The 15654-nt window shown below is 42.3% G+C and overlaps 2 protein-coding genes across 2 annotated transcripts in view; one reads left to right on the forward strand and one right to left on the reverse strand.

Moving 5' to 3' along the window:
- Window positions 1-392: 392 nt before the first annotated feature.
- LOC111956493 (uncharacterized) lies at window positions 393-3503 on the reverse strand. The gene is made up of 5 exons (XM_070436794.1): window positions 3359-3503; window positions 3014-3206; window positions 1153-1266; window positions 467-638; window positions 393-424 (listed from the first exon to the last, which is right to left on the reverse strand). Exons 1-5 carry the CDS (start codon window positions 3475-3477, stop codon window positions 393-395), a joined length of 630 nt encoding a protein of 209 aa, XP_070292895.1. The 5' UTR covers window positions 3478-3503.
- Window positions 3504-4930: 1427 nt separating this feature from the next.
- The window catches only part of myripa (myosin VIIA and Rab interacting protein a), a 45578-nt gene continuing 34854 nt past the window's right edge, over window positions 4931-15654 (forward strand). Inside the window, 2 exon segments of the mRNA XM_070436643.1 lie at window positions 4931-5014; window positions 9437-9617. Coding sequence (XP_070292744.1) covers window positions 9508-9617 — 110 coding nt within the window. The 5' untranslated portion in view covers window positions 4931-5014; window positions 9437-9507.

A 15654-nucleotide genomic window follows, 5' to 3' on the forward strand; every position in this document is an offset into this window, starting at 1 on the left:
TTTCACCTGTCTTTGTGATTGTCTCCACTCCTCTCCAGGTGCTGCCCATCTTCCCCATTATCCCCTGTGTATTTATACCTGTGTGCTCTGTTAGTCTGTTGCCAGTTTGTTTTGTTTCGTCTAGCCTACCAAAAGTTTTCCCTCTGTTCCTGGCTCTTGATTGTTCCTGTTTTCCTGTTTTTGACCTTTTGTGCCTGCCCTGAGCCTGCCTGCTCACCTTCCTGTACCTTTGCCCCACCGATCTGGATTTCTGACCTCTGCCTACCCTGAGCCTGCCTGTCTACCCTGAGCCTGCCTGCCGTCCTGTACCTTTGCCCCGTCTATCTGGATTACTGACCCCTGCCTGCCTTGACCTGTCCTTTGCCTGCCCCTGTTGGATTAATAAACTGTTGTTAATTCAACATGGTCTGCATCTGGGTCTTACCTGAAACGTGATACATATTGTCATACCATAAGAAAATATCACTTTTCTCATCTTCTGCTTTACTTACAACCTCTTTGGTTGGTGTTTGGTGGTGTTTTACCCAACTGCGCCCAGCATCACTCATGGGTGTCAAGGATCCTAGGCGGGAGCGACACATTTCCAGGTTTTTCTTGCATTCTCTCCTGAATTTCTTCTGCCTCTTAATCCTTAAGCTCTGAGGAGAGAGGAGAGAGGGTTCAGACAGTGGAAACAAGAACAGTGGTTCTTGACCACTCAACCACTTTGATTCTTCAGATCTTTGTTTGGTTGTCAAGGACCTAAGCCACCCATGCCACGGCCTTTTCTCCCTGCTTCCATCACTCAGATGCGGGTAGTGTGGGAGCATCATGTCAAAAACTGTCAGACTGACCAATAGCTTTTACCCACAGACCATCAGGCTGCTGAATAGCCACCACTAGGCAGTTACCTGCTCCCCCTGTCCCCCTCCTGCCCCCCTGACTTCCAAACCCCCGTGGACATTTACCCTGCCTCCAACCCCCAATGGACATTTATCATTGTTACAGTTGTAAATATGTATATATTATTATTTCATATTTTCTAATTCCCTTCTCTTTTTGACCTTCACTGTTGTAGCTCTGAGTTTAAGAATTTCACTCTACCCTGCAATTACATCTGCGACCCTGTGAATGTGGCTAATAAACTCCTCCAATCGAATCACAGAGTCTTACCCAACCGGTAGGAGGCCCAGGCATTCCGGAGAGTCCACTCATCTCTCCTACGAGGGAGAGACAGCCGTTCCTGCACTGGCCCTCGGCCTCAGTCTGCCTCTTAGTCCTTGAACCCTGAGGCCAGACGAGAGAGGAATCAGACCGTGGAAACAAGTACAGTGGTTCTTCTCAAATTCATCTTCTGAAGTTGTGGGTTAATTGCTTCTCATCTGAGGTGGTGCTCACAGTATGATTGGACGTGAGCCTTCCTGTTGACCGCATATATTTTCATACCTTAGTGATGTTAGTGGAGTTCATGTATTATATAACATGTATCTTCACTAAAGTGGACAGACAGCCCAGCCGGCCTAGCTACAGTAGGCTTGGATAGCTCTCTTGTACGTGTGGATGAATAACATTACATGGGTTTGTGGTAGGGAGAGGACAGCACCATGTTACCATGACAATTGCTTCGACAACCCCAATGGCGCAATGTGACTTCTCTAGCACTGGATCTGTACCCTCAGATAAGATAAGGAGTTGGTATTATCTTTGACACCATGCAATAACTACATCAGCAGGATATTACCCAATACAACAATTGCATCCTCATTGTTAACAGGAATTAGTTATAGAGAAATGAACATCGGAAGTAAAAAACCTTCTGAACATAAGCCTCACAGACATATGAATATGATAGCAATTCATCTATTCGTACATTTCCATTCTCCATTCTACTATAATTCAATTCAAATCAAATATTATTATTCACATGCTTTGTAAACAACAGGCGTAGACTAACAGTGAAACGCTTACGGGCCCTTCCCAACAATGCAAAGAGAAAGAAAATAGAGAAATAATAGAAAAGTAATAACACTTAATAATAAAAGCAATAATAAATACACAAGGAGTAACGATAACTTGGCTATATACACAGGGTACCAGTACCGAGTTGATGTGCAGGGGTACGAGGTAATTGAGGTAATTATGTACGTATAACTAGGAATAGAGTGACTATGCAACAGGATAGATTAAAAACAGTAGCAGCGTATGTGAGGAGCAGAAAAGAGTCAATGCAGGTAGTCCGGGTAGCTATTGGTTAACTATTTAACTAACTACCGTAAAACTTCAGATAAACGCAGTCTCAAATAGCTGCCTGTTCCTTTTAATAGCCGGGCATCGACACATGTACAGTATCAGCAAATAAGCGCCTGTTTCAAATAAACGCCGGGTCTAATTCTCTTGCTTATGAGTGAACTACAGTGAGTAGCGCAAAGATTGCGCAAAAGAAGAGAAAGGAGAGCCACACCCTTGCCATGGATGAAACAGAAGTGTGGTTTGACATGGTCAGCTCAACTAGCAACAAGATCTCACGGTCTCACTTCAGTATTCAACATTTGTCCAGGGGTAGATAAATGTCTATGGCGAAGAGAAAGTAGGTAAGGCTGTTAAAAGGTTGTTTAAACAGATTTTTTTTTTGACGGTCAATCATAATTAACTTTGACGGTTAAGTTGCCCCAAGTGGACGGTATTGAAGTCATCTCACGATGTCCTGGGGACCTGAACAAACGTTGAATAGTGAATTCTATCTGGTGTGATTGGAACTACGGGGGATACAAAGCTCAACAAGGTGAAACTGGTGAGAGAATGGTGCTGAAGCATGAAATCGGGGGTGTATGATAGGCAGCCTAGTCTTTGCAAGTCTGATCTGCGATGGATTTGGTATTATAATGTTTATACTGGTCATACTGGTCACAGTAAACAGTGCGGTGGTCTTTTCAACATTGTATTGAGCAAAAGCTGTGTGTATTAAGGAAATAGACTCTAATAAGCGCTGTTGGGGTTCAGTGATAAACACCTGAGCTACTAATTTAAGTTTTACCGTATTTAGCGGTCTTATGGCTTGGGGGTAGAAGCTGTTCAAGGCCCTGTTGGTTCCAGACTTGGAGCATCGGTACCGCTTGCCATGCGATAGAAGATAGAACAGTCTATGACTCGGGTGGCTGGAGTCTTTGACAATGTTTAGGGCCTTCTTCTGACACCGCCTGGTATAGAGGTCCTGAATGGCAGAGGTCCTGGATAATTGAGTGAAAACATATGATGTGTGTCACCCCACACAGTTGAAACTGTGTGGAGACACATTTACATTTGTGTTCTATTTAACTCTGTGGGTAGAAAAACCCAGTTCATTCTGACCAGTAAAGAACAGAGGATTGGAATGTCTTACCATGGCTTCTTGGTTGGTTTGTATGGCTGCTGTTCGTCTGTCTGGTCAGGGAGGGCTGTGGTAGAGAGCAGACAGACCTGCAGACACAGGATGCCCAGCAGCCACATAGCCTGCTCCATACTGATACACTAGAACGTGCTACACACTCAACTCCCTTTTGTACTTTTATCACACGGGTGCACATGCGCAAGCACAACGCACAAACGCATTTCGCACACTCATGCACACATGCATGCAACACACCCATTTCCCAGTTCGCTCTCCATTCCTCTCTCTCTCAATTCAATTCAACTACGTGTATAGTGTAGTACTTAGTGCAGTATATGGGGAATAGTGTGATTACGGTGTGATTCTGCGCTCTGATCCCAAGTCTACTACAAGCATCAGAGATTAGAGACGTGCCATGGAGCAGCAGAGGCCCCCAGTGAACTTTGCCCTCCCACACCACACCACACCATAGCCCTGGCAGCAGCCCCAGCTGACTGGATCCTCATGTGACTGGGTTTCACATGAAGCAATCATTAGTCCAGCTTAATTCTCCAAAGAATCACTTTACTGGCCCCCTCAAAAAGCCTGGACTCAGATCTGTGTCACACTAATGACCATTCACGTTGGCAAGACAGCGCAAACAGATCTGGGACCAGGCTACAAAAAGCCTCCTTACCCCAGGAAACCTCACTGTGTGACTGTTCACTGTTCCAGCAGGAGCTTGCTTTTCTTTTTCTGGGATATAGTCACAGGCTGTGGAGTTTCCTGGTTATTCGTTTGTATTTATTTCATCATCTCTTGCAGTTGAGTACCTGTTTTTCTATTTTTTCATGCTGGGCTGACGCGTGTATAGAATGCATTGTTTTCTGGTTGGGTTCAGTAAGGGTAGGAGGAGCAAGGCTATCTGAATGGGAAAGGGATACCAGGATAAAAATATCAGAGAGCATTCGGTTGATCATGGCTTACATTAAAATGTGCCCATGAACAAATTTGTATTTACAAGTGTATTATTTCATCGCATTTCAGGTTTAGTAGGCCAATGTGATTATGGAGTGTTAAACTTTGCTCCATGAAAAGTTAACCTCAAATCCAGCTATAGTTGCTCCTTAGAAATAGATGTTGGAAGCTTAGAATATAATGACTTTATTCTCATTCAGTTAAAAACATTTCATGGAAAATGTATTGCTCAATTATATTAACTTTTGTCGATGAATTTAACTACTGTGGCATAGTCTTTGTGATATTACTGACGGGCTGTACAAATGAATTTACAGTTTAGCCTACTGTGCCGCGTTCATTCCAAACAGTAAAATAACGGTTTACATGTCGCGATCTGATAGGCTCTTTCGCCAGCAGGTGTTTGCAACTTCAATTGCGCTTGTTAGTAGTCCAGATGCCGCCCTTTCCGTACTGTACAGAGACAGAAACATAGGTTACTAGCTTTATGTATGAGTTGCCTAAAAAGTCAGTCGACATTCTGAAGAGACTAACATGAAATGGACTTGACTTACACGGATATGATCATGTAGGCTAGAGTGTTTCAGTTTTTTTGTATAAATCGTGTTAATGCGCGCACGACAGCTGACTTGCACAACATCTGGCCAGAGACCGGGATTTGCTTACTGTACCGGTGTGGAACTGAGAAGAAGAAGACTGGGACACGGACCGGTGAGTTACTTATTTCTCTAAATGTGAATGTTCCGATATAAACTACGTTTTTAGTGACAAATTAAAAGGTTATTATTACACCCCGTCAAAGTTATAGTAATACTATACGACTGATGAAGCAGAATATCTTAATAGTAATAGCCAATTGATTAATAGGAATTGGATTTCACTGTTCATAACTATCATCACAAGGTAGTACTGGTATAATAACGAATTATTCACAAATGTACATTCAATCTCTCTCGTTCTCGTTCTCTCTCTATCTCTCCCCCTCCAAAAGAGATACTGAATGGATTAACAGGATTGTACAGATGCAAGCAATGTTTGCTGTTAACTCCAGGAATAGGGACTCCTGTGTTCCTCCTCACATCAGCTCAACAGATTGTAAATCAGTTATCATACGCTATTATGTCAGAGTTGGACTGAGACATCAGCTTTTGGACTACCTACACGCACACGCACGCACGCGCGCACGCACACACACACAGTTGAATCTCTTCTGGGACTTCTGACACATACGCACGCATGCACACACTCTTTCTCTCCTACTCTTTCCTGAACCTTAGCCCCTGTCTCTTATACACATCTAGATGTGTATAAGAGACAGCACACACACACACACACAGAGACACAGACACAGACACAGACACAGACACACACACACNCACACACACACACACACACACACACACACACACACACACACACACACACACACACACACACACACACACACACACACACACACAGAGAGACAGACACAGTTGAATCTCTTCTGGGACTTCTGACACCCAGACCCGTCCCAGGACCTGAGCAAGTCCGGGTCCAAAAATTCAAACTTTTCCCTCAGGTCCGGGTCGGGTGTGTTTGATTGTCATCGGGTCTCGAGTCAACTACAGCTTATTGACCCGAATGGACTCGGCCACAGCTCTGCATAGCCTATAGCATATTTATTTTACACCAGTAAGGTGAACTTATTGATTTATAAAAGGCCTAGCCAACATATAAAAACCTATTTGTTTACCAGAATGGCAACTTGGCTGATATTCTTCTTTTGTTTTTGTCACTTGGGTCCAATCGAGTCTGGTCTAAACCCAGACAGACCCATTAGGGTACGGGTCGGGTCTAGGTCTGGTTGTCGTTGGCTCCATTTGGGTTCGGGTCTGACTGTCCTGATTGTCCTCTAGTTCATATACAGTTGACGTTGTTTGAAATGTTGCTCTGTGAGTCAGAATGAGAGAAAAAGAAACACTTGGGAAATGTAATTCAGGTCATGAGTACTAATTCTCCCTACAAAACGGCTTGATTGTTGTGGCTTAGCAGATTGAAATGTGTGTTCTCTCACCATGGGGTTTAGGGTGCTGCTGTGCTGAGAGCAGTCCTAATCACCTGCTGTAGTTAGCACTTTAATCAGGAGTTATTAACAAGCCAGTGATAGGTGTCATACCTGGGTTCAAATACTATTTCAAATCATTTCAAATACTTTATCTAGGCTTGATTGACCTTGCCCGGTGCAATGGATCCAATACAACAGTTGCAAAAGTGCAAACCCCACCAATCTGCCACTTCAGGCAGGCTGAAGTAAACGCTAAAAGTATTTGAAGGTTTTCAAATTGTATTTGAACCCAGGTCTGGTGGGTGTTTGGCTGCTCCTGAAGAGTCAGACAGGTCAACGTGTTGTTCAATCTGAGAGTACAAGTATCTAGCACAGTGTAGCCCACCCATGCTTTCATTCAATCAGTCACACTTGTAATCTTGTGTTCAGTCTTGTTTTTCAGCACAGAGCGTTAGTTGAGCTTTTCATTCATCATTGTTCATCTTAAATATTTCGTTTTGTGTTTCCCGTACACACACAATACCAACCATGATTTGTCTTTTGTCTTGGAGGAAATGAAGGACTTGGAACCAATCTAGACAATGGTATCTTGATTTAAGACAGAGTCAGAGCCTTCAGTTATATTTAATTGATGGATGATGAGGTTATATTCTTTCACTCAAGTAAAGGCATCTCATCACACTGAAAAGGGACTAATTACAAGTCAGTCTTCTGTAAAAGGAGATCATTTTTATAACATTTTGTAAAGACGTGTGCATTTCAGAATGTTTATGGCTCTCTTGCTGCATTACTGGTACGCAGGAAGACAAATGATGCTATGTAAGGATTGGATAGGAAGGTGTTTCTGCCTGACCTGCATACCAGAAAGCTCCCACACTGACGAAGGACTGCAGAGCCACCATGTATTCCTTCCTGGTGCATGCTCTATATTGTGAAATCAACAGACACAAAATTTCATTAGACCTATGAAGTAAAAAAGGTTTAATTTCTACGGTTGAAGTCAGAAGTTTACATACACTTAGGTTGGAGTCATTAAAACTCGTTTTTCAACCACTCCACAAATTTCTTGTTAACAAACTATAGTTTTGGCAAGTCGGTTAGGACATCTACTTTGTGCATGACACAAGTCATTTTCCCAACAATTGTTTACAGACAGATTATTTCACTTATAATTCACTGTATCACAATTCCAGTGTGTCAGAAGTTGACATACACTAAGTTGACTGTGCCTTTAAACAGCTTGGAAAATTCCAGAAAATGATTTCATGGCTTTAGAAGCTTCTGATAGGCAAATTGACATCATTTGAGTCAATTGGAGGTGTACCTGTGGATGTATTTCAAGGCCTACCTTCAAAATCAGTGCCTCTTTGCTTGACATCTTGGGAAAATCAAAAGAAATCAGCCAAGACCTCAGAAAAAATGTTAGACCTCCACAATTCTGGTTCATCCTTGGGAGCAATTTCCAAACGCCTGAAGGTACCACGTTCATCTGTACAAACAATAGTACACAACTATAAACACCATGGGACCACGCAGCCGTCGTACCGCTCAGGAAGGAGACGTCTCATCTCTCCTAGAGATGAACGTACTTTGGTGCGAACAGTGCAAATCAATCCCAGAACAACAGCAAAGGACCTTATGAAGATGCTGGAGGAAAGAAGTATAAAAGTATCTATATCCACAGTAAAACGAGTCCTATATCGACATAACCTGAAAGGCCGCTCAGCAAGGAAGAAGCCACTGCTCCAAAACTGCCATAAAAAAGCCAGACTACGGTTTGCATCTGCACATGGGGACAAAGATTGTACTTTTTGGAGAAATTTCCTCTGGTCTGATGAAACAAAAATAGAACTGTTTGGTCATAATGACCATTGTTATGTTTGGAGGAAAAAGGGGGATGCTTGCAAGCTGAAGAGCACCATCCCAACCGTGAAGCATGGGGGTTGGTAGCATCATGTTGTGGGGGTACTTTGCTGCAGGAGGGACTGGTGCACTTCACAAAATATATGGCATATTAAATAGATGGCAAAATTATGTGGATATATTGAAGCAACATCTCAAGGCATCAGTCAGGAAGTTAAAGCTTGGTTGCAAATGGGTCTTCCAAATGGACAATGACCCAAAGCATACTTCCAAAGTTGTGGCAAAATGGCTTAAGGACAACAAAGTCAAGATATTGGAGTGGACATCACAAAGCCCTGACCTCAATCCTATAGAAAATGTGCGGGCAGAACTGAAAAGGTGTGTGCGAGCAAGGAGGCCTACAAACCTGACTCAGTTACACCAGCTCTGTCAGGAGGATTGGGCCAAAATTCACCCAACTTATTATGGGAGGCTTGTGGAAGGCTACCCGAAACGTTTTACCCAAGTTAAACAATTTAAAGGCAATGCTACCAAATACTAATTGAATGTATGTAAACTTCTGACCCACTGGGAATGTGATGAAATAAATAAAAGCTGAAATAAATAATTCTCTCTACTATTATTCTGACATTTCACATTCACTTCAACTGTATATCTGTTTTAGTTTAATCTTGATGTAGTGATACAGAAGTGTGTGACTCTTTGAAAAAAGGTGCAAAGTAGAACCATATATGGTTATTCGGTTTGTCCCCATGGGGACACTGCTGGTTCACTCATACTCCCTTCTATTCACCTATTCTCTGCTCAATAAAATCACAGAAAATACTAATTTGAAAGACAGAAATCATGGCAGAAATATAAATTGTCAGTACTGTAAAGGTTTAGGTAGAACCCTTTGCCTTACAATGAACCGTTGTTTATCAAAAAGGGTTCTTCAGACGAAAACAGTTCTTGGTAGAACCCTATTCCTCTGCAAATAACCCTTTTTAGAACCCTTTTTCTAAGAGTGTGCTCAGTGAAAATGACTTTGCTGAAGGAGGAGACCACACTGAGCATAGTTCTCTGTTGTGCTGTGTTGATCTAGGCACACACTGAAGACAAACTTAACCCTCTCAAATCCAAACCTTAACCATTAGAAGAAACAACCCAACCTGTCCTTATATCATAATCTAGGAGAAACGTCATCCTTTGACCTTTTCCCAATGTCTGTCATCCCCTTACAGTCTCTCCTGAGCTCAGTGGAGACAACAGATTGGGGCAGGGTGTTGGATTGACAGTGGTACCTGAGTCAGCCATGAGGCGGAAGCTGGACATGTCGGGACTGACGGACGATGAGGCAGAGCACGTTCTACAAGTGGTGCAGCGGGACATGAGGCTCCGGAAGAAAGAGGACGAGCGCCTCAGGTGAGTTTGGACCTTTGGACCATAGAGTTGGATGGAGGGCGCACTTGCCACAAAGCCTGTTTTAGCATGGGTAGTGCCATTGAAGGCTTTCACTGTTCTAAAGTAGTCAACTTGTTGGGACTTGCTATGGGTTATGGAGGATCACAGATTTCCATCTAGCTCAAATCAAATCATACTGTATTTGTCACATGCTTCGTAAACAACTGGTGTAGACTAACAGTGAAATGCTGATTTACTGGTCCTTCCCAACAACGCAGAGAGAACAAAAATGGAAAAATAGAGAGTGCAAATCTGTCATCAAGGCAAAGGGTGGCAATTTTGAAGAATCTCTAATATAACATATATTTTGATTTGTTTAACACTTTTTTGGTTACTACATGATTCCATATGTGTTATTTCATAGTTTTTATGTCTTCACTCTTATTCTACAATGTAGAAAATTGTAAAAATAAAGAAAAACCCTTGAATGAGTAGGTTTGTCCAAACTTTTGACTGGTACTGTAGGTATGTACATATACTGTAGGTAGGGATAAAGTGACTAGGAAACAAGATAGATAATTAACAGTAACAGCAGCGTATGCGATGAGTCAAAAGAGTTAGTGCAAAAAGGGTCAATGCAGATAGTCTGGGTAGCTATTGGTTAAGTATTTAACTAACTATTTAGCAGTCTTATGTCTTGGGGGTAGAAGCTCTTTAGGCTCCTGTTGGTTCCAGACTTGTTGTTTGCCGTGCGGTAGCAGAGAGACCAGTCTATGACTTGGGTGGCTGGAGGCCAGGCATTGGATATCACAGGAGATTTCCCATCCTGCCTCTGGCCCACTGTGTCTCCAAAACAAGAGACAGGAAGAGCCTGCCCTTTCCTGTTTGACTATGACTCACCTCCTGCCTAAATCACCATGGTAACTGGTATACACCCAATCTCAAACCCCCAAGGGACCTGGGGAGATCTGAGAGGATTGGAATAGGATAATCAATATGGCCTATCAAGGGGGAAATAGAGTCATTACTGTACAGTACTATATTGCTTATACCCATCCAGTCATTACCAGTCCTTTCAGATTTGCACAGTTAGGTAGGGGTGTATGAATTCAAATGACAGCTATTGAAGGTCCTTAGATACAAGCGTCAAGACCACAGTGTGCTGTTTGTGATAATTGGATACTAACTGAATGAAACTAAGAGGTGTCCTTGGTTGGTTCTGAATACCCAGAATCACAATGAATTAAGCGCATCTGTTAATGTATTCATGGTCTGAGTTATGCGTGGTGAGGTAGTGAACAGTGAGAAGCATTCTCACCTTTCCTTAGACCTGCTGAGTGAGCCTTCAGAGGGGTAAAATAACATTAGAATGTCATCACTTCAGTACCATCTCTCGATTATGCTCCAGAACCTTCAGGGAAAGGACAGTTCTCTCTCTCTCAATTCAATTCAATTCAAGGGGCTTTATTGGCATGGGAAACATGTGTTAACATTGCCAAAGCAAGTGAGGTAGATATTATACAAAAGTGAAATAAACAATAACAAATTAACAGTAAACATTACACATACAGAAGTTTTCAAAACAATAAAGACATTACAAATGTTATATTATATATATACAGTGTTGTAACAATGTACAAATGGTTAAAGCACACAAGTTAAATAAATAAGCATAAATATGGGTTGTATTTACAATGGTGTTTGTTCTTCACTGGTTGCCCTTTTCTGTGGCAACAGGTCACAAATCTTGCTGCTGTGATGGCACACTGTGGAATTTCTCCCAGTAGATATGGAGTTTATCAAAATTGGATTTGTTTTCAAATTCTTTGTTGATCTGTGTAATCTGAGGGAAATATGTCTCTCTAATATGGTCATACATTGGGCAGGAGGTTAGGAAGTGCAGCTCAGTTTCCACCTCATTTTGTGGGCAGTGTGCACATAGCCTGTCTTCTCTTGAGAGCCATGTCTGCCTACGGCAGCCTTTCTCAATAGCAAGGCTATGCTCACTGAGTCTGTACATAGTGCAAAGCTTTCCTTAAGTTTGGGTCAGTCACAGTGGTCAGGTATTCTGCCACTGTGTACTCTCTGTTTAGGGCCAAAAGCATTCTAGTTTGCTCTGTTTTTTTGTTAATTCTTTCCAATGTGTCAAGTAATTATTCTTTTTCTCATGATTTGGTTGGGTCTAATTGTGCTGTGTGTCCTGGGGCTCTGTGGGTGTGTTTGTGTTTGTGAACAGAGCCCTAGGACCAGCTTGCTTAGGGGACTCTTCTCCAGGTTCATCTCTCTGTAGGTGATGGCTTTGTTATGGAAGGTTTGGGAATCGCTTCCTTTTAGGTGGTTGTAGAATTTAACGGCTCTTTTCTGGATTTTGATAATTAGTGGGTATCGGCCTAATTCTGCTCTGCATGCATTATTTGGTTCTACGTTGTACACGGAGGTATTTTTGCAGAATTCTGCATGCAGAGTCTCAATTTGGTGTTTGTCCCATTTTGTGAAATCTTGGTTGGTGAGCGGGACCCCAGACCTCACAACCATATAAGGGCAATGGGCTCTATGACTGATTCAAGTATTTTAGCCAGATCCTAATTGGTATGTTGAAATTTATGTTCCTTTTGATGGCATAGAAGGCCCTTCTTGCCTTGTCTCTCAGATCGTTCACAGCTTTGTGGAAGTTACCTGTGGTGCTGATGTTTAGGCGAGGTATGTATAATTTTTTGTGTGCTCTAGGGCAACGGTGTCTAGATGGAATTTGTGGTCCTGGTGACTGGACCTTTTTTGGAACACCATTATTTTGGTCTTACTGAGATTACTGTCAGGGCCCAGGTCTGACAGAATCTGTGCAGAAGATCTAGGTGCTGCTGTAGGCCCTCCTTGGTTGGTGACAGAAGCACCAGATCATCAGCAAACAGTAGACATTTGACTTGGATTCTAGTAGGGTGAGACCGGATGCTGCAGACGTTCTAGTGCCCGCGCCAATTCGTTGATATATATGTGAGAGGGTGGGGCTTAAGCTGCATCCCTGTCTCACCCCACGACCCTGTGTGAAGAAATGTGTGTGTTTTTTGCCAATTTTAACCGCACACTTGTTGTTTGTGTACATGGTTTTTTAATGTCGTATGTTTTACCCCAACACCACTTTCCATCAATTTGTATAGCAGACCCTCATGCCAAATTGAGTCGAAGGCTTTTTTGAAATCAACAAAGCATGAGAAGACTTTGCCTTTGTTTTGGTTTGTTGGTTGTCAATTAGGGTGTGTAGGGTAAATACATGGTCTGTTGTACGGTAATTTGGTAAAAAGCCAATTTGACATTTGCTCAGTACATTGTTTTCATTGAGGAAATGTACGAGTCTGCTGTTAATGATAATGCAGAGGATTTTCCCAAGGTTACTTGGTTGACGCATATTCCACAGTAGTTATTGGGGTCAAATTTGTCTCCATTTGTGGATTGGGGTGATCAGTCCTTGGTTCCAAATATTGGGGAAGATGCCAGAGCTAAGGACGATGTTAAAGAGCTCTCTCTCTCCTCTCTTCTCCTCTCTCTCTCTCTCTCTCTCTCTCTCTCTCTCCTCTCTCTCTCTCTCTCTCTCTCTCTCTCTCTCTATATATATATATATATATATATATATATAGACGAGGATGGATCGGCCAAGGATGCGGAGGTTGTTTTAGGTGTTCCATATTAATGAAAATCAACAAAACACTTCAAAATACAAAACCAACAAACGTGACAAACCCGAAACAGTCCTGTGTGGCCCAAACACAGTCACAGGAACAAACACCCACAAAACACAAGTGAAACCCAGGCTGCCTAAGTATGATTCTCAATCAGGGACAACGATTGACAGCTGTCTCTGATTGAGAATCATACCAGGCCGAACACCAAATCCCAACATAGAAAATCAACCATAGACCAACCCACCCAACTCACGCCCTGACCAACTAAAATAAATACAAGACAAAGGAAAACAGGTCAGGAACGTGACACTCTCTTTCTTTTTTCTCTCTCTATTCTTTTCTCTCTCACTCTAATGCATGCTTATGTACAGGGTGCGATTTTATCTCATTCCCTGTTGAAAACCACGTCTGAAAACCACAGTGAGTTATTCTGTCCTAATGGACACAGAGTTGATCTAGCCTTGCAGAACCAGTCTGAAAGCTGTGTTAAAATGGTGAGCTATCACGCAACCAGGCTGGCTCACGAGGCTGTTGTTGATTCAGTGGTAACTGAAATATGGGGGATTTGGCCTAGATTGTTTTGGACTAATCAAAGTCTTGGCCTGAATCTTTGGTGTCTGGCCAGCCTTCACTCGTGATCTATTGCGACACTCTGTGCAATGAGGTAGGTATCACCTTCATGGAGATGTAGCTACCATGGAGGCTTGATCCACTTGACTGACAGTAGTAGAGATGTGGTGTCGCTACAACCTGGAATTTATAAACCGCATAAGGAGTGTGTGCTCAGTCCTTGGAGACTCTAACTAGGCTTAGCTTAAGCTGAACCTTTTTTGATCTCAAGATAGTGGCAACTGACAAGAGGATGACCAGATTGTAAAGACCAAGGCTTCACTTAGTTTATATCACAGCTGTACAACCTTCGCATATCCAGCATACTCTTGTTGGCGCTCTTCACCGCTCTATCTTCCAACCAGACGTTTTACCCTTCACTTCCCCAGTGATTAGGAAGTGACTTTCACTGCTGCTGCTGTGTTTGATTCTAGTGAACAGGGCAGGCGCTTACCATCAACTAATCTTGTTGTTTTCCATTCATGTCTGGATTTGTACAGCCAGGCTGGGGAGATTGGGCTGTTTCAACACAGCATAACGCTGGTTTCCTGAAGTGTGGCTTGATTGAATTTCAGCTGTATTCATCACCATATTGATTATTATTCATAATTTCCTCATTGATTTAGAGGTCGTTTCAGAGATAAGACACTGGATAGTTTAGTTAGCATCAGATCCTGTGATCCTGTTTTAATGAAATGCTGGTGATATACAGTACAGGTCAAATGTTTGGACACACCTACTCATTCAAGGGTGTTTCTTTATTTTTACTATTTTCTACATTGTAGAATAATAGTGAAGACATCAAAACTATGAAATAACACATATGGAATCATGTAGTAACCAAACAAGTGTTAAACAATTCAAAATGTATTTTATATTTTAGAAACTTTCAAAGTAGCCACCCTTTGCCTTAATGACAGCTTTGTACACTTGTACACCTGGCATTCTCACAACCAGATTCATGAGGAATGCTTTTCCAACAGTCTTGAAGGAGTTCCCACATATGCTGAGCACTTGTTGGCTGATTTTCCTTCACTCTGTGGTCCAACTCATCCCAAACCATCTCAATTTGGTTGAGGTCGGATGATTGTGGAGGCCAGGTCATCTGATGCAGCACTCCATCACCCTCCTTCTTGGTCAAATAGCCCTTATGCAACCTGGAGGTGTGTTTTGGGTAATTGTCCTGTTGAAAAACAAATGATAGTCCCACTAAGCTGGTTATATCTCCCTCACTAACTTTAAGCATCAGCTGACAGAGCAGCTTACTGATCAATACACCTGTACACAGCCCATCTGTAAATAGCCCACCCAACTACCTCATCCCCATATTGTTATTTTTTTGCTCTTTTGCACCCCAGTATCTCTACTTGCATATCATCATCTGTACAGTTATCACTCCAGTGTTAATGCTAAATTATTTCGCCACTATGGCCTATTTATTGCCTTACCTCCCTAATCTTACTACATTTGCACACACTGTACATCGATTTTTCTATTGTGTTATTGACTGTATGTTTGTTTCTCCCATGTGTAACTATGTGTTGTTGTTTTTGTCACACTGCTTTGCTTTATCTTGGCCAGGTCGCAGTTGTAAATGAAAACTAGTTCTCAACTGGCCTACCTGGTTAAATAAAGGTGAAATAAAATAAAATAAACAAGCACAAACCAGATGGGGTGGCGTATCGCTGCAAAATGCTGTGGTAGCCACACTGGTTAAGTGTGACTTGAATTCTAAATAAATCACAGACAGTGTCACCAGCAAATCACCCACA

Source organism: Salvelinus sp. IW2-2015, linkage group LG32 (assembly GCF_002910315.2).
Source record: "Salvelinus sp. IW2-2015 linkage group LG32, ASM291031v2, whole genome shotgun sequence".
NCBI lineage: Eukaryota > Metazoa > Chordata > Actinopteri > Salmoniformes > Salmonidae > Salvelinus > Salvelinus sp. IW2-2015.